Consider the following 27,394-nt stretch of genomic DNA (forward strand, 5'->3'; position numbering starts at 1 on the left):
TATTTATATATAATGTTATTGGCCTTCTAAAGTTCAAGAATCTTAAATCTATCCATCAGTCCATCTGTCTATCTATCTATCAATCTATCTCCCCCTGCCTATTGTCCAATATTAGAAATATTCAAGTAAACATCTATTGTTAAATTCTCGTATTTAGAAACAAGATTATATAGATTAACTTCCCTGTTCAATTTGTGCCTTGTTGATATATCGACATCATAATCATAATGCCATAACTTAAGGATATAATTTAGGGAGGTTTCCCTAAAATTACCTATGGGGCAAAGATCCCCCTATACCCTAAAGGGAAAATATAAATGAGGTGAGGGTTATGTTTTTGTATGTTAGTGTTTTACTTTAATTTAGGTTCTTTTTGCGACACAGAGTTACCCTACAGGGTTTTATTACCCGTAAGGTTTAGCAATAAATAAAAAGGTCACCTATATATTATTTTCATTTTTTTGTCATAATAAGGGAAAGAAAGGGGGATTTCTGTGGTTGCTAGGCACTTTAAGGGAAAGCAAAAATTTAATGATATGGTAACTTTTATATGTGATAATACAATAATAAAATAATAGCCTAATATATCGATAATATGTCAGCCATGAACTCTTTAATATTATGCAATAAAGTCAATATAAACTAGTGTAATCATATGTCAATATACAACATCTTATTTTTACATGGATATTGCAGTGTCCATACTATTCCGCCAGTCAAAATATCACATTTCTAATATCAATTTTGGAAAAACAGCGCAAAACTACCCTAAGTCAATTATAAAGCTTTCCTTTAAAACATTATTTAATGCATTAAAATGATACATTTTGTTTAAATAATGATTATTTTACTGGTGGTAATTTTTTTCAAGTTTTGAAATGAAATGATTGTCCTATTAATCTGAAACTGTTGGTTTTCAAGAATACTATGCTTTCATAGGAAGATGGGGCATTAACAGATTATTAATAGTGATTTTATCTTGCTTTTGGCGGGTTTTATGCTTGTTTAATACTATAGCATGACTGTATAATCACAGTCTGTGCTTGTCTCATACTTTAAAGTTACGTCATTGTAACCTATTTACTTCAGAACTAGGCTTTCATAAGTATTTGGCTTAAAATCAATCTAGTGTTAGGGATATTCAATATCATATTGTTACACTATTATATAGTCTTGGCACTGTATTGTTACTAGTGTATCTTATTGGTCAAGGAATCCCCTTTCTATTTATCAAAATGTGCAATATGTATGTAGGTTATAGTAATGCTGATTTTATTATTTAAGTTTTCATTTACTAAACTTAAATAAATGTCGTTTCTCGCATATTACGCTGTGATATATTTTTCCTGCGCCCCCCAGAGGCCTTGAGGTGGGGGAGGGGGGTTGGGTTTCGACAACCCATTTTTTTTTTTGGGGGGGGGGTTAAAGGCGATTTCTCTTGAGAGGGTGATGGTACCCTAACCCAAATAGCTATAAACCTTCTCAAGACCTATGAGAAGCTTCCCTGTAAAGAAGAACCATATCGGCCAGCAGTTAGCGAGATACTTCAGGACATACAATCAGACAGACAGACAGAGATCCTTTTACTTTATCATAAGGATTACTTAACTGGTCACAAATATTTGGGGAAAAAAATCCTACCTGGATTTGCTTGAGCAGAAACTGTTGAAAATTGACTGGAGAAAAATAACACACAAGATAAAACAATGAAACACGACAAAGAGACCCTCAGGCCTTGCCCGTGGTAACTTGAATGTGTAAACCGGCGTTCCTTCCCGCCATTTCTATTATCACTTTGCAACAACGACGACTTTCTGCCAGTTGTAGTGTTTTGCGGCATTTTGGTCTGCTCGTGCATTTTATCACCTGCAGTGATCACATTTGTGGCGGGAAATGTGTTGTGTGCAAAATGGCGGGATTTTGAAGGTTGCTGATCATCTGGCTGTTTACTTTGGCTGCCTGGTGGCCGCCAAGAGGAATTATTCACACAAAGACGATCCATCCCTTTTTAAAAATGAAATGTCACAATTGTAAAGTTTTCACCGATTATGTTTTACATTTTTGTTTATAGTTTGTTCACATCACTCTACTAAAAATACCTGAAATAGAAATAACAATTAATTTTTGTGCAAATTCTTAGTAACCAAATAAAATAACCACGTAGTAGACAACTACTACAGACAACCAACAATGGATGTAGTAGAATATAGGTAGATATTATGTCAAGGGAGTGATTGTCGTAAATTTGGGTTGCTAAGATGGAAAACTCTTATTGGTCAGTTCGTTCATCTAGTAAGAGGGTTAGGGTAAAGGTGGTGGATAGAGGGGGGAGGTTGTTATTTTAGCTAACTACAAGTTTCACTTTATTAGAGTACATGATCTAGTGTAAGATTCAAGTAATAATAAAACCATTTAACCAACCTTTAGATGGAAGTTTTTAAAGTCAATATTTAAATTGATCTAATTACACTGCTATCGTTTTAGTTAATTTAGGGACTTAAACAGGAAATAACATTTTTGCAATATATCTTTTTTCAATCACACATCTGATTTGCACTAAACTGGGTACTGCTTCTAAATTGACGAAAAAGTTCATTTAAGGATAAAATTAAATAAAATGATTCCTATTTATCATAATTTAAAAGCAACAAAAAAGTTGAAAATCATTTTTCCTGTTTTTCTTCAATTACATGTTTCCTTTTTAGCTCTCTATATCTCCCCCCCCCCCCCCCCTCTCAAAATTACTCAAATAATTATCTGAGATATAGGGATGGGTGGGACAATTGATTGTAAATTAATCTTACAATATTTATTAGTAAATTATACTTTTAGAGCCTGTTATTACCAGGGGTGGGGGAAAGAGTATTTTATCATCCATTTATCTTTCACTGTTTCCCTGAGAAATGCAAAGAAATGGTAGGTGTATTATTTACATGATAAGACTTTTTTACTTCTTCCTATCTATCTATCTATCTATCTATCTATCCATATATCTATCTTTCTATCCATTTATATATCTAACAACCTAACCACCATTTAATCAACTTCTGTATGAGTATCTCTCCATCTATCCATCTATATATCTATCTATCTATTTATATATCTATCTATCTATCCACCTATTTATCTATAAATCTAACCATAATAATTTACACCTTCTGTATGTAAATCTAACCATCTATTTACAAATTTTTAACCTATGTTATCTATTAATCTATCTATTTGACTATGTTTTGTCTATTAATTCATGAATCTAGACTGTAATTCTTTTTTTCAACTATATCTATCTATCTATCTATATGTCCACCGACTATCAATCTATCCATCCTTCTAACAATCTTTCTATATGTAATCTATCTATCTGCCAAGGTATTACTTTTCATGATAAGGCATTTTTTCATCTTTATTTACTTCAAGGTTTTTTTCTTGTACAACTTTTGTCCAATGAGCATTTAAAAATCTGCAATATATATTTGACAGTGAAAAATATATAGCTTTGTAAAGCAAGTTGTGAGGTAGATAGATAGATAGATGAATATGATAGATAGGTTGGTAGATAGATATGATAGGTTAGTAGATAGATGGATAGAAACTATTACTACATAAGTTCTTTTAATTAAAATACAAGGTCTTTTTGGAGCAAAATTAAAGGACAAAAGTTTTAAAAATTTAAAAAAATGTATATGGGTTTTAAATGATTACACCCCCCCCCCCTCTACCCCTGTAAGTGAAAATTTTGTCTTTGCGATTTAAATTCTAAAGGTGTTCTTTGGTAAATTCTTGATGTGAAGGAACATTGTGAATCATAGTTGTGCCAAAAGTTTAATAAACACGATCATTTATTCATTGGCTAAAAAACTGTAGGGACTTTTTTCATTGGGTTGTACAAACTAGCAGTGTACAAAACAATAATTTGTTGTTATATATTTTAGGTTAAACATTAATTTATCGAATATTATGCCATAAAATCTCTGACAAAAACTTGTTTTACTAACTTTGGCTATAATGCACTTTTTAAAACCCAAAAAACGTGCGGTTTTAATTATTAGCTCATATGAAGAGATACAGGGATAAGACAATCGCAGATAATCTGAAAATATGATAACTTTCATTTGGAAGGTGAGTTAAGCTTACCACAATAAACTTAAAAACACCATTATGCATTATTTAAGCTGGGAGGTGGATTAATTTTGCTTTGCTTTATCCTTGGGTTTTATTAGAAAGAGTGAAATAAGGAAATAAGAATCATGTACATAGATTTAAAGATAAAGAGAGAGAGAATATGAGAGAGAGAGAAGAGAGAGAGAGAGAGAGAGAGAGAGAGAGAGAGAGAGAGAGAGAGAGAGAGAGAGAGAGAGAGATGGAGAGAGAGAGAGAGAGAAAGAGAGAGAGAGATATTGAGATAGAGAGATAGAGAGATATTGAGATAGAGATATAGAGAGATAGAGAGATGGAAAGATAAACAAAATTAGAGAGAAATAGACAAGTGAGAAAGAGAAAAAGGAAAAAAAGGATGGATAGGCTAATAGATAAATTTTTGTAAATTGCAAAAAGCAATATAAACTAATAAACAAACTAATCTATAACAAAATTATATTTTAATAAGTATACTAATGTCCAAAGCTTTAATATTAAATTTATTAAACTACACACCTAGAGGCCTCTAGGGACACATGAGTAAATTAGAGGTGGGGGAATTCGACCCTTCTCTTTCAGTTTTATTTTAAAATGGAAAAGGAATGAAAATGTTTTTTTGTTATTTCTTTATTGGGAAAGGTTCATTAATTCTAGGAGCCTCTCCTAGCCTCCCCTAAAATAGTTGTAAACCTTTCCCTGGACATAAGAAGCTTCACTGTAAAGGAGAACCATATCGGTTAAGTGGTTAGAGAGATCCTTCCCTAAAGACAAAAAAACTTTATTTTTTTATTTAATAGGATGAATTTTAAACCACAAAAAAAACAAGGAAGCTATATCAATCCGTATAGAGTAGCTGCGCTATCTAAATAGCTAGATAGATAAAATAGATAGAAAAAGGATAGTTAGATACCTAATTTGTTTAAATTAAGGAAGTAATCTTATTTACATCATCGAATGAAACAATTTTCAATAGAAAGATAACAACAATCTAACAACATCTTTTTAAACAAAAAAGAACAGCAAATCCATATACAGCAAGAATAGACTAAATTTTTAAATCCTTATAGATTAATATTTTCAAGTCTTTACTCAGAGAAGGGAGGGGGGATATTGGCATGGAAATTATCATTTGTTGGCTTGCCCTAGTAAGGGCGGGATTCTCCTTCGATTTTAGTGATCATCTAGAGAATCATCCACGTGTAATTGGATTCGATACTCTAACACCCAAGGATATTAGGTTAAGTAACATCCATCAGACAACCAACCCTTTGATTGTACAACCTTTGTCTGAGAAGACTTAACTGTGCATGGTAGTGAAGTGCGCCTGTTTATGGGCCAAGACTTTTCCCCTACTCTTACTATTTATGTCGCCCACCTGACATAGCAGCAGTAGGAACCATTTGTAACGTCTTTAGTTATGACGCGGTGTCAGCCCGAGATTCGAACCTATCAGTCGTTCATTGCTTAGTACTTTAAGATACCTCGCAATGATGAAAATTATTTCTCAATTTTTGCGCTTTCCCCCAAATATGCTAGAAAAAATTTGGGGGGTTGGAGAGATTATTTTAAGACTTTCGGGGAAGTATTAATTTTAAATATACATATCTAAAATAAACATTTTTTATTTGAAAAAAAAACTTCCAGTAATGATTTAATTCAAAGTGTTGCTAAGCTAAAATTTAGCAAAATATTTTGTAAAAAGTCCTTGAGAAAACAAAGGCTGAAACAGAGTTAAAAAAATTAAGCAATAAAAATGAATTAGCTAATTTTACTTAAGTATATTGACAATTAATGCCAAAAAAAGTATGCTTTTTTTCTGATTTCTAACTTAAAAAGTTTTAACGTTTTTGTGTTTAGTTTTTGATTATATGATTAAATCTGAATAGCTTTAATAGATAACTGCTGTTTTAGGAAAACTATTCTTAAAGGCTAGACTTCTCAATAACTATAAAATATCAGGAATCTAAAGGGATAAATGGATGTACATCCCCATATTCTATTACTGGTTGAAACGTTTGGTCACTCAACTTAATGAACCAACCAATCAAAATTTATGAAAAGTTCCCAAAGTTGTTAAGCTAACCAAAAAGAAAACATTATCACAAAACTTTGAGGACTAGTGTAATACACAGTCCAATGTCCCCTCCCTCCCTGATAAAATATTCAATAATTTAATAACAAAAAATTGAAGGATTTTTATTTATTTGTGTACATGTTCGTATTACAAACATATTTTGAAGGTTAATTTAGACATGATATAAAGTTTGATAGAATTGGTCTATTTAATCAATACTATTATAAGTAGAATTGCTTTAATGGAAATACCGAGGGAGGCCGAGGAAGTGAAAATTGGGTTGTTTATTACACTAGTTCCCAAAGTTTTATTATAACGTCCTTTTATACGTACGTTCACCAACTATTTAATGACTATTGTAATTTTGATTGGTAGGTTCATTAAGTTGAGTTTCAGCACTAATGTAAGTCTACTAAAGGGTTAATTTTGTGTATTTTTATTGGGAATGTCCATTAACTTATAGGCCATTGTCTTGTCTCTTTAGATCCATGGGAATAACGCAATATGACTTAACCTATAATCATAAATTTAAAATTATCAATCGACACCTAATAATAATAATAATAATCGTCTGGTTTTATGGTTATCAAATACCCTCTATGGTAGTAGAAATACAGCTTTCAATGGACTGTTTCTGTACTGTTATTCTGCTAAAATAAATGATTATAGACACAGATAACTATTTGTATAGAGCTGTTAATGATATCTATACAAAATTTGAAAAGTTATCGTTAGCAAATCACATTTAACAAATTATCAAGAGACCCACCATGAACCTAAAGGGATAATAAATTGATATCCACTCCCAATTAGAATAAACATATCTAACTCTTCAGTTAATAGATACATACAAGTTTGTTCCAAACAATCAAGAATGAATAAAGTGCCCAAAGTTTTAAAGCCAACGTCTTTATAAAAGTTTGGTTACAAGTATTATTTACAGTCCAATGTCCCCTTCCACAACTTCTGTAGGTTAAAATTTTTGATGGAAAACTTTAGACAATTATAGTTTGTATCAACTATTAATAAAAGTACCCAAAGTTTTAAGCCACCATATTTACAAAAGTTTGGTTACCAGAATAATTTACCGTCCAATGATGTTCCCTCCCTCCTCGGAATAGACTTAGTCGATGTGTCTCAAGTTATTAATGATACAAATTCTTGGGTATGGCGAATTTAATATTGGCAATTTGATTTACCTTACTAAGCATAAATATATTGAGTGATAAATGGACTTTTAACATTAACATAGATATGAAATAGATATATATAGATAAATAGACAGGAAGAACCATAAACTAATTTTGATTACAAATACTAAGACACAGAATAATTCAGAAAGATAGATTCATAGACAAAAACAGATTTATAGATGGGTAGTTAAGTAATTTGATGGATAAATGGATGAGTAAATATATACATAGATGGATATATGAATGGATTTATTAATTGTGATGGATAAATAAATGGTTGTATTGATGGTTATAGTTGGATAGATAATAGATAAATAGCAAGATAGATAATTAAAGATATAATAGATAGATATTTTAGAGATAGAGAGGACAATAGGCTGTTTATTACAGTAGTCCCTAAAGTTTATAATAACGTTTTCTCTATTCGTTGGCTTAACAACTTTAGGGACTTTAGTGAATTTCGATTGGTTGATTCATCAAGTTGAGTGTTCAGCCGTTTCAACTACTAATTTTAATCTACAGAAGAGGTAATTTTTTGGATCACCATTGGGGATGAACATGAATTTATCGACCATTGTCTTATCCATTTATATTCCTGTAGATATTTACATTTATCTAATATAATAAACTATGATATTAGTGACACTGTGAGTTGTTGTTCGTGTATCAATTCTAAAAAACGCTATTCCAATAATGATCTAATGCTATAAAATAACAGCAGAAATTCGTCGCAATCTAGCTTGCTACCTAACAGTCATACTATAGTACTGAAAGACTTTAGACCGTTCCCTTTAAAACCTAAATTTATGGTTTAGAACCATATACAAATAATTTTAACGGTTTCTTTTGGATTTATATCCAGAAGATATATTTAATATAAAAAACGAAACCGTTTTTCCTCGCGTTAAAGTCACTAAAAATCCTTATTTTGAATATTTTTAACGCAGTTTACATAAAGATTCCTTGTTTATTGAGGGCTACTGACATTTTATAAATAAATTAAAAAAATAAATGAGCAAAGTTTTCAAAATGTGATTTGAAGTGATTTATTCACAATCACTTATAAGATACGAGCGGCTGTGCTTTTAATATCTAGGAGCTATGAATTCGACAGTGTATGGAAAGTAGGAAAATAGCCTGAAATCAAACTTATAAATGACCACCCTAGGACCTAAAAGCAGCTTCCATAAAATAAAGAACCCAATCAATTCAGAGCTGGATCTTTAAATCATTTTAGTGGTGAGCCAGATCGGGGTGAGTCAACTTTACACCAATGAGAGCGCATCATTTTATGAAATGCCGCGCTGTGATTGGCTGAAATTCGGCTCACCCCGATCTAGCTCTCCACTAAAATGATTTAAAGATCCAGCTCAGTATAAGTTAACGAAATCTCAGGCTATAAACAAAACAAAAAACTTCTACTTTATATAATAAGATGGTGTTTTTTACAGTTTTACTTCCTTTGTGATTAATTTTTGGGCAATATGATTTCTCTATTTTAAAAACAATGTTGCTATACTCTTATTAATGATAAAAAATATCGTATTATCTTTTCATTGCAATATTTACCAAGAAAAAATGTAATTAATTATTTGTTATATCAGATCCATTTAGGAAGATTTTCTTTTTAAAAACGAAGCTTTTCTACAATTAGGGTTGGTACGTTAGTCCGTCATTTACAGAAAAGCTCTTATTGATAATTAAGGCATGTTAGCGTGGCAACTCTAATCTAATCATTAATATGAAGTCTTTTACTTGTAGTATATTTTTTTAAAACTCTTTTGATAATATACTATTGTATGTTATAATTATCATTATCACTTGAGATTTGGAATATTGATTCCTATAAAAGATAAAGTCTAAAAATTTATGTAGTTTTTTTAATACTTAGCATCATGTAATTTAGTAATTTAGGAAAAGCTATAAATGTATTTGAATATTAAATGAGCTTCGCTTTTTATAGATGTTGTCGTCCTTGTTAATCACCATTTCATAGCGAAACTTAGCTATAAAATTAGGCTGGAATTGTGTTTAGTTTACTAAAAATAGTTGTTTAAGTTGGTAATACTGTAACCATAAAGAGAATAGTTATTTCTCGTATCGTATTATAAACGGATTCCGCGGATATAAAAATGTACAATTATAAGATTAAAACCAGTTTTTTTAGCCCCTAGGTGCCGTAGGCACGAGCTAAAAAAACTGGTTTTAATCTTATGATTGTACATTTTTATATTCGTAGAAAGCTGGTTATAATACGATGCTAGACATAGTTTTTTCGTATGGATGAGAATCGGTTCCTAACCACCGGATTCGAATGAATACGAGAAAATGAATTTAACTTTGTAGACTTGCTTTTAAAATTTAATTGAATAGGACAATTCTAACAAGACTAAACTCTAACATCCGGTTGAAATATGATGGAAGTCAAAATCAGAAAAAATCAAATAACAAATCAAAATGTAGAAAATCAATATTCTAAAAAGTGCCCCAAAGCAAACTACAAAACATTTAACATTTCTAAAGATAAATATTACGATAGAAGGTAAGTTGAATTTCTATCTCAACTAGCATGCTATTGTGCTAATGTACAACTGTAAGTAAAAATCTCTGGAACCCTTAAACCTCTAAATGTACATTTTCTTAATTTGATGGAAAAATAAATGTTATTCGAAAAAGTTTTGTTTTTAGAAAAGTCTGTTTTTTTAGATTTCTAGATAAAGTATAAACTACAGATAGACAATAAGTAATCAGGACATACATAGATATATTCAAATGAGAAAATTTGTCGTCAATTTATTGGTCAATTATTCATCCATTAGGAAGGGAGGGTATGGGGAAAAAGGATGTGTGGGGGGTTATTGTTAGTTTCGCCTGCTGCGAGCATCACTGTACCAGAGTACATGAAAATCTGTTGCAACATCCAGGTAATAATATATCTATTGGATAGATGAATAGATGGATGGATATACTAATGGATAGATAAATAGATACAAATATTGATTAGATAGATAGATACACAGGAAGCTTAAAATTTTAAAAATAATCTAACATGGGAAATTGGGACCCAAATTTTCATCAAATTCCTCGTTTTTTCAAGGTCTATATTTGTTGGGGATAGGGAAATACAAGACAAAAACCTTTTTTTGAAAAAAACAGAATAAAAAATCTATAAAAAATTGGTTGTTTTCTTGCATTAGTTCTTCGGTCACTTTAAGATAGTTTAGATTAGCTGTAATAATTAAAAAGTTTTTATTAATAGTTGTTAATATTACTGCAAAATAAAAGTTGCATTTCTTGTCGTTTTTTTACTTCAGTATTAATGGCTTCAACCTTAGCCTCTAGAAGGGACATTTATTGTTAATTTGTTTGGCTATACATTAAAGTAAAATAACTATATGATTATGGAACTTTGTCAAAAGTAAGGGTCGATCCTGTACGTATTGGTGCAAAAAATGGGGACAATTTTTAAATTGATTTGACGGGGCTGTTTATTTACGTCACAAGTGAGGGGAAAGAAAAGGGAAGGAGGAAAAAAAACCCTAGAAAAGAGATGGGGGTATGACGTCACACGCCAAAACAATTTGAAATTTGTCCCCATTTTTTGCACCAATACGTACAGCATCCTACTAAAGAAAATAAATCAAGTTGATATAAGATCAAAAAAGGTGTCCACAACTTAGGCCATGTAGTTTGGAATACTTGTACATTTAGGGTTAAATTGTACTGAAACTAAAAAACAACAATTTTTGTGAATAAAATTCCTATCCTAGGGATTTATATAATCATAGCCATGCATATAGTGAATTTTTATGAGATTTGTATAGATAACTACATATTTATAGAAGTGAAGCTACTTTAGATTTTTCTAAAATGTTGTTTAGTTATAATTGTTGCGATACTTTTGGACATAATTGTTTTTGTCATATGTTACTTATTATTTTGATAGATAATCAAAATACAAAAAGAAACTTTTATTAATGATACACAATTGAAATAACTGGTTTAAGCTATTTTAAAGGTGGGTTATTAACACGCACCTTCCCCCAACTCCCATGGAGAAATTGTTCTCCCCCCAAAAAACAAAACAAATTTGTTTACAAAAAAAATAAATGTTAGGGGGTACCTCCAACCTCCTTGAAGGGGCGAAGCCACTAGTAGATATATAGACTTATAGACTAACAGATAAACAAACTTAATTGTAATATAGACGAATAAAGAAATTTTGTCTTAAAAATCATACATAAAATAACATATATTTTACTTATTAAAATCTTGACAATTTTAGTCATGATTATAAATATCAAATCAAAATATTCATGAGACTCTTCCCCTAATTTAGACCAGAATTAGATCGGGGCCTACAGACAACCAACCCTAGTAGTGTTACACCTCAGTATAGGTCCAGCAAAGGCTTGTAATCCTATTGTTACACCATCATATTTATGACTATAAACCTCCAAAGTTCCCATGATAAAATTGGTTTATTTCCGTATAACTATATCACATAATCTAAATATCTATCTATATTTTTAAAATTATTAAGTATAATATATTGTTCACTTGTTATTTATGTATATTATATCTATCTATATATTTACAAATAAATGTAAATATGTAAATGTTTATATCACTCTCTATCTTTTTAACTATTTATCTACTATGTGCCTATACATTATATCTGTCTATACATCTATCTATTCATCTAATCTAAAGTTAACTATCATAAGATAACCTATTTAATAATCTATCTACTTATCTGTGTTTTTTTTTTATGTAACAAACTATGTATTTACCACTTTTTGTCTTTTAATTTATCAAAGCACCTTTGTATCTGTATATCTAGTCATGTAAAACTATCTATCTATCCTAGCTCTTTTCTATCTATCTGTCTATCTATCCATTTATCCAACTATCCGTCTATCCATCTATTTATGAATCTATATCTATCTCTATAAATCTATCAATCCATTTATGTATAAATCTATCTATCCATCTATCTAACCACATACCTAACCATCTATCTATTTATCTATCTATTCTATCTATAAATCTATCTATCCATTTATCCAACTATCCATCTATCCATCTATTTATAAATCTATTTAATTATAAATCTATCAATCCATTTATGTATAAATCTATCTATCCATCTATCTAACCAGATATCTAGCCATTTATCTATTTATCTATATCTATTCTATCTATAAATCTATCCATCTATCTATCCATTTATCTAACTATCCGTCTATCCATCTATTTATAAATCTATTTAATTAACTATCTATCAATCCATTTATATCTCATTCTCCATCTATCTAACCATCTATCTATCCCCCAACTAAAATTCATGACTTTATAAGCATGTAGCATGAAAGATTATGTATTAAATTAACACGCAATAAGTAATAGATGCATGTTATTAAAAACGTAGCTTTTATTCAATTAGAGTATGTCCGTCTATAAGCACAAATCTAAAGGGATAAGACACTGGCCAAGAACTTGATGTACATCCCAAAGGATGACAAACAAAATTACCCCTTTTGTAGATTAAAATTAGTGGTTGAAACCTTTGAACACTTAACTTAATAAATCAACTAATCAAAATTCAGTAAAAGTCCCCAAAGTTGTTAAGCCAACGAATAAGAAAACGTTATTATAAAACTTTGGGGACTAGTGTAATAAACAGTCCATTGTCCCCTTTCTCTCAAGTCTATAAGTACATTAACGGCTGATTAATTTTTTTAGATGTTGTCATCCTTGTTATATTTACATGATATAAAACAAATGCTATTATTTAATATTAAACCGTTTAAAGATTTTTTGATAGATTTATAAATACAATATATAGTACTATTGTCTACGCCCCTAGAGGCCTCTTGTGACCATTGAAGGGGGGAGTGGAGTTAACCCACTTCACTTTTAATTTTAATTTTAAAAAAGTTTATGAAAAGATATTTTTTTTTTGGGGGGGGGGGGATTTATTTCTGGAGTATGTTGGTACCCTTCCACAAAATAGTAGTAAACCTTCCAAGGACATATGAGAAGCAGCAATTTAAAGGGGAACCATATCGGTTCAGCGTTTATTGAAATCCTGCGGCAAAGACAGAAATCCTTTTACCTTATTATAAGTATAAGTTAGATAGATAAATAGATACAAACTCTTAATTTATTTTAAAAGCTATTTTTTTATTCTTGTCAAACATATTGTTTGAAGATTCTTGTAAAGATAAGGTATATAATGTAAAAAGCAAAGTAAATCACCAATTCTTCATTCTAAACATGTTTTTTTTTATTTTGCCATTTTTACACCGATATATTATTAAAACTGCTGATTCTTACGACGATTGAGCAAAATGTTAAAAGCATCTGAAACTTATTTTCTGAATTGTCTGTATATGTATGATACTATCTTTATATAGTCAGCTAGATAGATACATAGATAGATAGATCAATGTACTTAGTCATGAATTTCGTGAATGCAGATTTTATAACATTATTATTTCCTTGTGATAATTATATAACATTAATATGCATCACATAGATAGATAGATAGATAGATAGATAGATAGATAGATAGATAGATAGATAGATAGATAGATAGATAGATAGATAGATAGATAGATAGATAGATAGATAGATAGATAGATAGATAGATAGATAGATAGATAGATAGATAGATAGATAGATAGATAGATAGATAGATAGATAGATAGATAGATAGATAGATAGATAGATAGATAGATAGATATATTTGATAGATAGAAAGTCATTAATATATAGGCAGAAAGATAGTAAGACAGATAGATTTATAGGCGTGTGGAAGGGGGGTTTACAGGAGGTCAAGACCACCTTAAATGTAAATTAATAAGGCATGCCATCTTCTTTTTTCATCCATCAAAGTTTACACCCCCTTGGCAATACTTGTGCACGCCACTAGATAGATAGACAGATACATAAACAAACAAAGTAATTTGTCTCCAACAAAAACTATAAATGATTACTCCCATTATCAGGGACATAAAGGGATAAGACAATGGTCGATAAATTAATGCAAATTCCTAATGATGATTCCAAAAATAACCCCTTATATAGATTACAATTAATGGTTGAAACGTTTGGACACTCAACTTGATGAATCAACCAACCAAAATTCAATAAAAGTTGTTAAGCGAACGAATATGAAAAAACTTTTGGGACAAATATAATAAATAGCACAATGTCCCCTCCCTCCCTGACTACCATTATGGTGTTTGATAAACCTTATAGTATGACAGTAAAATTACTGTCTCAGCTACCATGCTACCGTATTGTCATAAACTGTCACATATTGTCCTAGGAATCAAATTCAGGCAACAATAATAAACCAACAGCTTTTCAAAGACAGTCAGGGCTCATGATGGATAAGACAATGGACGATCAATTTATGTTCAAACCTCAATTTTGATTTTAAAAATTAGTTTGAACCTACCAATTAAGCTTTTAAAAAGTACCCAAAGTTTTAAACCATTTAATGAGACAGTCAAAAACCGGGTTAGGGACATTTCAGGGGTAAGTTTTAATAATAACAACTACCCCTTCTTATTTTACAATCAAGGGGTGGGGGGGGGGGGTCCATAGCTCGTTAATAAATTTAAAGGAAATCTCGAAATAATGTCCAATCTAAAATAATAAGTCTGATTTATATAGCTTGAGTCTAAATCATGAAACATAGAGCCTGCGGCGATTTTAAACAACAACACTGTTTTGCAGATAGATAGATAGATGCGTAAGCGTAGATAATGCGTAAGGCAAGCGTACGCACTGTGTACGCAATTTGTACGCATTAGTTTGGTAGCTAAGAAAATCATTTTAAAGAGATATTAGTGCATAAAATAATTCTTATCTATTTAAGTGTTTATCTATTTAGCAATCTATCTATAAATCTAAATATCTATCCATTTTAATAGATAACAATTTTTTTATATATTTAAATTTCTATCTTTTTATGTGTCTATCCATCTACCTAATAAGTCTATCTGTTTATTTATATATTTATCTATCAATCTATTTATCTATTTAATTATTTATAAATCTAACTATATAATTATCTATAAAATCGTTGATAGAATTATAAAGACATCTAAATCGAAATCAAATCAGAAACGATGGGAAAAACGAAAATAAAATGTTCCTTTAATAACGTTAAAAAATACTATTCATAAAAATAATGGTGTGTTTGTTTGTATTTGTGTTCATTAAAATCACAAAAACTGCTAGACCAATCAGCCCGCGATTCTACTGAAAGCATTGTATTGGTCCAGGGAAGGTTCAAAGCTATTTTTCAGGAGGATAGAGCGTTCTTCTTAGTAGAGAGGACCTCAAGAATTAACCCCAACCCCCCAAAAAAAGGATTAATTGATCTATTAAAAGAAATTTTGGTATTTATTTTTAGAAAAATATGGGGTAAAATATTTTTGTTGTATTGAATGACGCACTGCGTAATAAGGCAACGCGACGCAATGCGTCATTATTTGTCGTCATCTGTTAGGACAAATGCTTAGCGAAGCTACGCTTTGATTTGGCTTTTCCGTTTCAAATTTCTTTTAAAATTTTTTTTAGTTGATTTGTACTGTATCTCAAAGCGCATTTTTAACAATTCGAATTAATAATTTATTTGAAGAAACGATATATATAAAATTTTAACAATTTCTTTGTTGTTATTAATCACAGCATTATATTGGTAAACCAACATAATTATTTTGACTATCAACTAAGGGAATACGAAGGGAGAATATTTAGATGTAAAATAAAACATTATGTTGTTATTCGCTACTAATGGATTTTGGGATTCTTGTTCATATAGGTTTGTGGGAATCAAGGGTCTTTTTAAATCAGGATTAAGGTATATCCTTTTTAGATAAATCTAATAATAAGGATCTCGCCAACCACTGAACCGATATGATTCTACATTACAGTGTGGCTTCTCATAGATCCTGAAAAGTTTATAACTATTTTTGGAGTAGTTACCACTAATCCAGCTTCCCCCCCCCCGTTCCGAAGATAAATTGCCCCAATAAAAAAATTACCCCCCCCTCCCCAAGAAAAAATAAATTATTTTTTGAGACATAGTATAATAATAATATCCCTAAAAATCCGTGAAAAAAAGTCGAAATCCCACGCTACAGAGTAACAAATAAATAAAGAAGATTGGTAGAATCCCATTAAATACCTTTTAGACCTATTAACCCCCATTCCCTCTTTAAAAACTTGATTCTAGAAGCTCTAATCCCGAAAAGCACCTCTAAATTCTACTTAACCTAACGTTAAGTAAGCATTACAAATACAAATACATGATTAAACTTAAAAAGAAAAAATTCGAGTAGGGGGGGGGGGGGGGTTATGAATGTCCCACTAAAGATTTTGGGATATTTTAGAAGCATTTTATTACTTTTTTTATTATTAATGGTGAGAATCACAATTTTAAAATAAATAGAGATATAGCAATGTCGTTTTAATAGTAGCCTCTAAGACTTTTGTAGAGGGGAGAAGACTGTACAAATATTTAATACAGACAGCTTTCAGCAGATATTAAAATGAAAATTATAAGATTTAAACCAATTTTATTAGCTTCGAAACCGAAGGACCGTATTAGCAAAACCGGTATTAATTTCATGATTTTCATTTTAATACTCAAGGAAAATTGTCTGTAATTTGATGCTATACATAATTTTTCAGTGGGGCTGAGAACCACCAATCCTACAGATATTAATCGTTTTTGAAGCCATACTGGAAAAAATAATCTCAACAAAAAAAATTGAGGATTGTTGGTCTAACTTTTTCGAGATCTTGATAGACACACATTTGATTACTTCTGTATAAGTAATCAGCTATTTCAAGGATCTTTTGTAACAAAAGGACTTACCTAAAAAAATTATCAAATAGTTAAAAGTTGAAACATTTAAGATGAGTGATTCGATAAATAATTATAACTAGCAGCTTCGCCCCTAGCGTATAGGGGCTCTGTTATGGAATAAAGGAGATAATTAGCCTAAAACCTTCCCATGTCCTAAGTGAGGCTATCTTAAAAGAGAGAGCATGATCGGTTTAGGAGTTATCGAAATCTTAAGCTACAGACAAAAAAATCTTACTACTTTATATAAAAAAGGATGAAAAGTACAGTGCACAGAGGTTTGCACCCAAAAATTTTGACCGAAATCGAGGAAGATGTTAGGGAATGTTCAGGGGAATGTAGTTCACTAAAAACAGCAGGATGGGTGTTATTCTATACACACCCCTAAATGTCCAACCCCCTTCCCCCCTGCTTAATCAACATACGGAAAAGATAAAATAGCATCCTGAGACACAGCTTTTCTTCTCTCCCCTTGGGAAGAAAATTTTGCTTTTCTGGATGTCGTCATCCTTGTTTATAAAATTCTAGAATAAATAGCTAACTGTAACATTCTTTGTAATTAAAATATTTTTATGTTTTTTTTAAGACTTTTAATTACGAGATAACTAGTCGACATTTACATGAGAGAAAAATTTTAATTAAATTCTTTTTCTTGAATAAAAAATTTAAACATTTCCTCATAACATTCATGGACGGAGTAGGGACCCAGGGAGGAAGGGGACATTGGGATGTTTATTACACTAGTCCCCAAGTTTTATAATAAAGTTTTCTTATTCGTTAGTGTGACATCTTTGGGGGATTTCAATTTATTAAATTTTTGGTTCACTAATTGTAATCTACAGAAGGGGTAATTTGTGTATCATCATTGGGGATGTACATGAATTTATAGACCATTGTTATATCTCTTTATATCCCTGGTAACTATATCAAAATAGGGCTGTAGTTGTAATTGGAGTTTTCTATTTCAGGTAAGCTTCATATAGCTCCTGTACTGGATTTTGGTTATTTCATTTCAAATTTATGTCTAGTGATGGTTTTAAGCAATTATTCTATCCCCTCACTGTCCCTTTGACACCAGATAACCTATATGCTGAGGGCGTAACCGCTAGTTTGTTTTACCATTGGTCAATTAAAATGTATACTGGCCTATCATTGGTCATTTGTATATTGTATGACGTTATTTTTATTTGGCACTATAAGCTAAGCTAATTCTTTAAATCATTTTGATGGTGCGCCATATCGGGGCGATCCAACTTTTCACCAATGAGAGCACAGCGTTGTGTGAAATGCCGCGCTGTGATTGGCTGAAATTTAGCGCACCCCGATCTCGCGCACCATCAAAATGATTTAAAGATCCAGCTCTGCTCTTTTTTAATTTATCTAAATTAAGGAGTTGGGACAGCTTCCTATGTTCTACTAGGCACTTTAAACGAAAGCACCAATTAATCCTCTATGTTGTAATAACTCTTTTACATGACCTTAAGCAGTTATGATTTAATTAGTATAGAACATATTTTACTCAAAATATTTCACATTTTTAAAATTAATTCCGCCATATTTAAAGGTTTGATAGAAACATTTTCTGAAGAAAAAAAAATGGAAATACTGAATTATGGGGGAAATGGAAAATAACTGACACTCCCTCTCCCCCCCCCAAACTTTGTGAACTAGAATCTTCATTTGTTAGCTTAGAATTGTTGAAAAGGAAGTCTGAATATTAAATAAAGTTATAACACAACGCTGATAAGTGTCATGTGTGACGTCATAAAAATACGTCTAAAAAGCAGAGATAAGAGGAGAAGGGAGAAAGGATACCCCTAAAAAAGCGCTTTCAATTAATTATACATAGTATTTTTTTTTGGAATACTTATCTCTGTTCATAAATATTTTACCCCCTTAGTTATAAACATTTTGTACGCTGCATTTTTTGGCATTCACTATATGAAAATATTTGTAAATTTATTTTTTAAACAAGTCTACTTATTTCCATAAAAAGGGCAGCAATAACAAGCTAACATTGGTTTAATGAAAAGTATTAAAGTAAATTAACAACAAGCTAATATTAGTTGATAAAAAACAGTTAATTATTATTCTTAAGAGATTATTGTTGATAAATTATAAATCTTATAGTTTTTTTTAAAATCATTAAATTATGAATCACATTTTTGTTAAAAATGAACGCGTTTTGATAAAAGCTGTGTCCATTGTAATATCAAACCATACAATTACATTAACTGAGCTAAATGATACTGTGCTCTATAAATATAAATTTAATGTTGTTTAGTAATGGTTTTTATTAAATTTCAGAAGGGTAGCAACTTTTGATAATATGTCCGTAAGTCTATCGATAAAAGAATCAGCTTCCTTAGTTCAAAAAGTGTTAAAAAGTCTAATTTAAAAATTCATTTTTGATTGATGAGAAGCAAGAGAGGAAAAAAAACAGAGAACGAAAAAGAAAGAAATATATTTATAAAAGATAGAAAGAATATATAAAAGAGAAAAAGAAATAAGAGAAAGAAGAGAGAATAAAGGAGAGAAAAGGAGAAAAGGGAATACATAAAGACAAGATAAAAAAGAAAAAGAAATGGAACGAAAGAGAAAGAAAGTGCAAAAATGCTTTAATACTTATGGACAAAATTGTCATAGTTAAACAAACACCAGATGGCCACTGAGTTGCTTTTTTTTCGTTCCAGGAAAATCTGTAAAAAATTATTGTCCAATGCAATGGAAGAGAATTTTATTTACAAAAATCTATCAATAAACAAGAAAGATATATAGAAGTTTTGCAAGTACTTTAAATGGAGTTACATACAGACGTAGCTCTAAAGCACAGTCCATGTGCCGACTTTCAATTGGACCTTTGAATGTAAGCCATTAGCGTCGGGAATTTAAACACAACCGAGTCGCTAAAAAGGAACAGAAAGCAATTTACTGGCAGACCAAAAAAGGTCCCCACCACTTGGGCCAGGTAGTTGTCTGGATTATACATCTATATTTATACATTTATTATTGAGAAGATAGTCATCATGCAAAAATTAATAGGAGAATGGGAGAGAGAGAGAGAGATAAATAGAGCGATAGAGAAATCTAAAAAATGAAGAGAAAAAAACGAAAATGTACATCTGTTTTGATTTTAATATTCTTCGAAATGGCATCAGCATTTTAATAAGTGTTTTTACACAACAACAAAAATATTTTTCTGTCCTGAATACAGCAAAATATTCTATAATAGTTATTTATCGCATCGTATAATAAACAGCTTTCCGCGGATATAAAATTTTACAGTTATAAGATTAGGACCAGTTTTATTAGCCTCGAGATGCCGTAGAAAAATGGATAAATTACGATACATGATTTTATGTGTGGCTGAGAACCGGTTCTTATCTCCTAAATAATAATCGGTTTCGAAGCCATACTAGAAAAAAAAACATTCTTAATTTATATACATATATAGGGGATTTCTGTAACGATTAAGTATGAATTTACAAGCGAAGCAACTATATATCAATCTACAAAAGTCAGATTACAATTACTTGATTTGTTTAGCTATTTTGGTACACTTGATGCCTATGACAATTTGGTACTATGCAGCTTCGTAGCATTTTTATAATTAACTTTCATTTTTTGCAATTTTCAATAATTGATTTACTTTTTTATCATAATTTTTTTCACTTTTTAATCCATTAAATCATTTTGCTAAAATATAATATTATCAATTTTGTATGAATCATATTTTTCTAAAAATCTTTTTACATTTTACAATGAATAAAATTTAAATTTCTCTTTCAGTTCTTTTTATTTTTCAAAACATGAACAATTATATCCTTAAGTAGCGCAGCATAAACAAAGAAAAGTTTTTACTGACTTACTAAACTATGCTCGGCATCCGCGCTTCAGTCGCATTTTTTAATCGTTCTGGGCGTTTTTATCATACTTATTGAATTATAGGATTGCGATTTCGGGTTCTTAAACAAAAACGACGAAGCTCAAAATACATAACTTTTGCACCACGTCGTTTTCCTTTGACGTCATAAAATGAGGGAGATGAGAGGAGAAGTGGGAAAGAAAATCCCTAAAAAAGAGATGGAGAATATGACGTCACAGGAAGACGACGTGGTGCAAAAGTTATGTATTTTGGGATTCGTCACAAAAACAAGTATAAATGAATCGGCTATTTTGTGGAAATCTATGTATAAATTTTAAAAAAAATAGTTTTAAATCATAGAAATATAAGGTTATTAATGAAAGATCTTATCCGACTTTTGGAGATTTTTTTTTTATAATTTTGGAAGATTTTTTGGAAAAATAATTTTAGTGATTTGGTTTAAGAAAACGACATCCTTGCGGATTACAGAGCTGGATCTTTAAACCATTTTAGTGGTGAGCCAGATCGGGGTGAGCCAACTTTCCACCAATGAGAGCACAGCATTTTATGAAATGCCGCGCTGTGAATGGCTGAAATTCGGCCCACCCCGTTCTGGCTCACCACTAAAATGATTTAAAGATCCAGCTCAGATGGCCGAAATGCAAAAATCTAGTTCTATATTATTTCCTTAAATAAAATACTGTACATCTTTCAAAAAATATAAGACGTCACCGAAACTGTCCCAATTTTGTATAACTTTTGCGGAACAAGTTCCAATTACGTCATATTTTTCTTTCCCGAAAAAGAGAAGGGGGAAAGAAAAAAAAGGGAAGGGGGGAAGAAAAAAGAGATGGGAGAAAAGGGGGTTTTCCCCATCTCTTTTGAAGAGATTTTCTTCCCCCCCCTCCCTTTTTCGGGAAAGAAAAATATGACGTAATTGGAACTTGTTCCGCAAAAGTTATACAAAATTGGGACAGTTTCGGTGACGTCAAAATATAAATATGTAACATTTAAAACAGTTCAAAAGATTACGTAAAAAATCCGCGTTCGTTTTTGACATAATGCAGGAAAAAGGGAAAAAATAAATGGGTTTAATTTTAGTTATAAAAGATTTTTTTTAAAGATATATAGGAAAATATTCCCTTTTACTATATGAAGGTTTATTTTAAAAAAGAGCCAAATTTTTCAACAGTGAATGAAATCATTAGGTACAAAACAAAACAAACTGAAACAGCTATCCTGTTTCTTTTATTTAAGAATTGATTTAGGTACAATACCTGCTAATAATTAATCTTCAATTATTCAAATGAGGGAGGGGACATTAAATTGTAAATTATATTGGTACCCAAAGTTTTAAAACCCCATTTTCTTATCTGTTGGCTTAATAAATTGGGTTCTTTATCAAATCTGTTGTTTCAAACTGACAGTGTCTAAACTTTTCCATCAATAATTTTGATTTACCGAGGTTTTTTTTTGTTCATCTATTTAACAATTCCTTTTTCTCTAAAATTTAGCATTACGAATGCTAATGTAACATTTTTATAGTTACAAAAAAATCATAATATCACAATTAAACTACAGCCTAGCTTAGACTTTTATTGTAATGTTACATTAATTTTTATTTAAACTTTAGGAACGGCTCATTATGTAAAACTTTCAAAACCTTCAAATGCCCTAAAATGAATACATTCAGCGCATTTTAATCGGCTGAATATTATGCAATTGTAGATATCTATCTATCTAAAAGCTATCACGGTTGGACCCTCAAATGTAAAAACTTTATTTTAGTGTTTGGCCAAAATGACTTAGCAATTGTATCTGTAAGTACGTCTAATAACACCCTTTGCTATTTTTAAAATCCTAGAAAATTTTTTTTGCAAGAAAATTGCATAAATTCGCAACCTTTTTTAGAACCACTACATAACTTGAGTTTTAAAACTTTTTATATAAAATCCTTTTTACAAAAAATATCAATAATTACTTAAAATTAAACCTGAAAGAAAAAAAATCTCATTACACGTGTTAATTTGCATGTTTTAGGTCTTTTTTTGAGGAAAGTATAACTTCCACATTTTTGACAATAATTATATTTTTTTAACATTTCAAAGTAAAATATAATAAAACTTAAACGATTTTTCTTGAATTATCAGTTGAAAATTTCATCAAACCTGCAATTTAAGTGATGAAAATTTAATAAAATCATTTTTTGAATGTCTAGAATTACCAATTTTCTACATTTAAAACAAAATGTTGACAAAATTTAAAAACATTTTAACATATAACTTCAAAATCAATAACATTTTATAAAAAGATGTTTCAAAAAATAAATCATTAAAAGGTATTAAAATGCATTTGAAATTACTTAAAATTAAAACGAGAACATCTTTTTACACTGTATTATGTGTAATAGAGTTTAAATGACATGATTAGTGAATGAAATATTTCCTAAACTCATTAAGCCTTTTTGTGACTATATTAAAAATAATTTATTTTGTTTTATACTGTTTTTTTATTCAAATATTTGACAAAATTTTCCCTACGTCAATAAAATAAAGTCAGTTTTTTACTGTTTCCAGGTTTTTCTTTATAATTATAACAATTAAATATAATATAAATCTTCATTATCTTTTATTTGAATTATCATACACATTAATATGTAAAGTATAAGCTAGAATAGCACTTTTTTCAACGAATATTTTAATGACATTATATCAAAATAATTCCTCTTAAATATCACACAACATATGATTGGGAAGTATAGCCATTTCTTGGAGGTATAATATTTACAAAAATACCATTAATTCTGTTTTTATCAGAAGTTAAAAAAATTGAACAATTCTAAAACAATGGTTGGCTGTCTAGATATTGTGTACACTAAGACTACGGCTCTGTTCTATTGAAATAACGTTGCAAAAAGAGGGGTTCTGAAAGTAATCTACCTAATTTTTTTTAAAGAACCAACAAGTACTGTCAGTATCTTTTTTCTTGTAATCTAGCAGACAATCAAATCAAAACACAATTTTCATGATAAAATATTCAGGTTTCTACTTCACATTTTAGAAAATATACTGATCAATAAAATGTTCAAAATTTTACTTTGTACTAATTGAAAAAAATATGTTGTAATTCTTATTTTAAAGTTACATTTTTATCCCTGACAAAATCATAGCCGACTTTTAAAGGCATCTTATCTAAACTTTTTGAAGAAAAACTTAAAAACGTTAATTAAGTATGAAAACTATTTTCTTCGATTTTTCTGAAGTTATTATCGCATTCTATGGGTTTTTTATTATCATTTACTTATATCGAAAGTGCCAAACATTGTACCCTAACTTATTCATTTAATAAAAAACCAACCGTGCTATATTTATATCTATATTTTTTTCTTCCTACTAATTAAAGGAAGAGTGCCTTGGATCTTAAACAGGCGAAACTCAAAGATATTTTTAATCTCTATAAACTCCAAAATATGGGATTCACCAAAAGGTATTAATTTGGTGTATCTTTGCTAATAATAATGTGGTCATGCGATTAAAGACAATTGATTGCACGGCTCTTGACTAGAAGTCCTAACTGTGTATGGTAACTAGTTGCTGTTATGGGCCAAGGCACTTTTATCTATAACTTTTTATATCACGCACCTGACATAGCAGCCATTTTCTAGCGTCTTTGGATAATTATTTATTATTGATTAACAACTGTGAAATGTAAAAGTTAGTTAAAGTATAGACAAGATCTTTAAGTTAAAACAAACTTTTACCCTTTTTACCCTTTATCCCCTTTATCCCCTTGTTTACTTTCTCTCGTTATCTCTTTCTCCATTTAAATCTTAAATTTCATGCCCATAACTAGAAAATAAACTGTAATAGTAATCATAGAAAAGAGACAAAATTTCTGAAATATGTGTATAATTAGTTTTTACTGTATTATTGTGTACTGTTATTTACTAAAACAAATTTAGTTTGTTGTTATTTACGTATTAAAAGGTTTTAAAATGATAGGACAATTCAAAGTTTTATAATACTTGTCTATGTGTCTTATAAAAGTGTCCTTAATAACAAAGGGTACTTAGCCTAAAAAGGACCAAGGCATTCATTGCAGGGGACAATATAAGGGTTAAGGGACATTCATTCTGACAAAGTAAAATTTTCCTACGAACGTCCCACTTCATTCTTATCACTCTTTCGTACCACAAAATATCTAAATTAAAATGGGATTAATTTGCTAAATCACAGCCATTTATAAATACAAGTTTTTGGTATTTATATATAAAAATACAATTATTAAACAAGAACTTTCTTATCCATATTAAACGCAGCAATCTTGGAATACGTAAGTATGAACATGCCGACTAATTATAGAAAAGTTTTGCTGATAAAAAATGCAATTAACAATGTAGATTTTGATTATTATACCAGGCATTTTAAAGGTGGATTTAAATTAGAAGTTTTAGATTAAATGGTTTTTAAACGAAGCTTTTTTTTATGTATAATCTCATGGTTTTAAATGTAAGAATCATCCTATCAAATTCAACTCATTTTTATTTATCTCCATTCTCCTATTTTGAACACGAATACAATGCATTCAATTAAACTAGTTCATTTAGAAAGAAAAGTCCTTAATATGGCATTCCTAAAGTCTTTAAATTATCGTATTATGACAGTACAGTAACATGCTAGTTAAAACTGATAGTCTACTGTGACATTATGGTATAGAATAATACTGGAAATTAATTAAAAAGAAGTCCTTAATTGCATTTCTAACTGTTATAAGTAGGGCAAACAAAAAAGGATCTTTTAATGAATTTTTTTCGGTCATCATTCAAACGATGCAAATGTCATAAAGGTTTTTTCTTTATAAAACCTGTTTTAAAATCAAAGCAAAGCATTTAATAGACGGGTTGGTTAACTATCAATGTTATTTTTTTGTTGCATTTTTTCTTCTCTTTTTAGGAGGAAATCCCTAAAGGGTGTGAAGCAACCCTACCCCCCGGGCGCCCCCCCCCCCCCCTCCCCCAATACACACAAAATAGCTAAAATCCTGACCTCAACCAATTATCCCAAAAATAGTACAATGATAGGCTCTGCCTTTTGCGAGATCTTAAAGGACACACATACACATAAAAAAGTTACTATCTTAAAATTGTTATATAAATTAAAACAAACTATAGCAATATAAAAAAATGTAGATTTATAACCATTATAACTTTAACAAGCACAATTAAGTACATAATGAATATATTTAGAGTTCTTTTAAAAAATGATTAAGCTATCCAATATAAGATTAGAAATCAGGCTTTTCAAATTATTCAATTAGCAAGATTTTCTTAAATATCTATAAGTGATGAACTGTCGGACTGTCGGTTCTTCTGGCTGACGAACGATACTAAGCTAGTTATAGAGTAGGTGCGCTACGAAAAATAAGGCCTATGGTGCCCGTATGCCTAATTTTGGTAAACGATGTTAACTCAACGTTTTAGGACAATTCAACTAGTTCTGACATTGCTCTCACAAAATTGAAACTGGACTTTATCAGTTCCGCAACCACTCAATAGGAGGGAGAGGACAATATCATTAAAATAATCCCAAAAGTTTTATTATAATATTTTATTATTTGTTGGTTTAACAAATTTGGAGGCTTTTATTAAATATGATAGGTTGTTTTATTAAGTTGAGTGTCTAAACATTTCAACCACTAAAATATTGTCTACAGAAGGGATAATGAGTCACTAGCATGTAGACTAGACCAATTGTTCAGCAATTGTCAGGAAGGTTTCATAAGGGTCCTTTATTCAATTTAAGAGATATAAATTATTAAATATCCGAATTTACCAAACTTAGAATATTGTGTAATATGCATATTTAGGTTTATTTTAAAGATGCCTTTGGCTCTACATAAATTAAGTTAGCTTCATGGTGGCATAATACCTACCATCTATCCATCTGTCTATCTTTATATCTATCTATCCATATGTCTTCTATCCATCTTTATATCTATCTATCCATATGTCTAATCATTCTGTCTATTATGCTATCTATCTATCTGTCTAATCTATCTATCCATCTGTCTAATCTATCTATCCATCTGTATAATCTATCTATCCATCTGTATAATCTATCTATCCATCTGTCTATCTTTATATCTATATATCCATTTGTATAATCTATCTACAATCTATCTATCTATTCATCTGTCTAATATATCTATCTATTTATATAACTATCCATATGTGTCTT

The 27,394-nt window shown here is 30.1% G+C and overlaps 1 protein-coding gene across 1 annotated transcript in view; it reads right to left on the reverse strand.

The window, feature by feature from the left end:
- LOC145327552 (uncharacterized) overlaps positions 1–27,394 on the reverse strand; it is a 119,696-nt gene that overhangs the window by 67,982 nt on the left and 24,320 nt on the right. The window contains exon 2 of the mRNA XM_080171095.1: positions 1,642–2,099. Coding sequence (XP_080027221.1) covers positions 1,642–2,002 — 361 coding nt within the window. The 5' untranslated portion in view covers positions 2,003–2,099. The remainder of the gene's footprint in view (positions 1–1,641; positions 2,100–27,394) is intronic.

Source organism: Acartia tonsa, chromosome 9, assembly GCF_053477335.1.
Source record: "Acartia tonsa isolate MP-2025a chromosome 9, ASM5347733v1, whole genome shotgun sequence".
NCBI lineage: Eukaryota > Metazoa > Arthropoda > Copepoda > Calanoida > Acartiidae > Acartia > Acartia tonsa.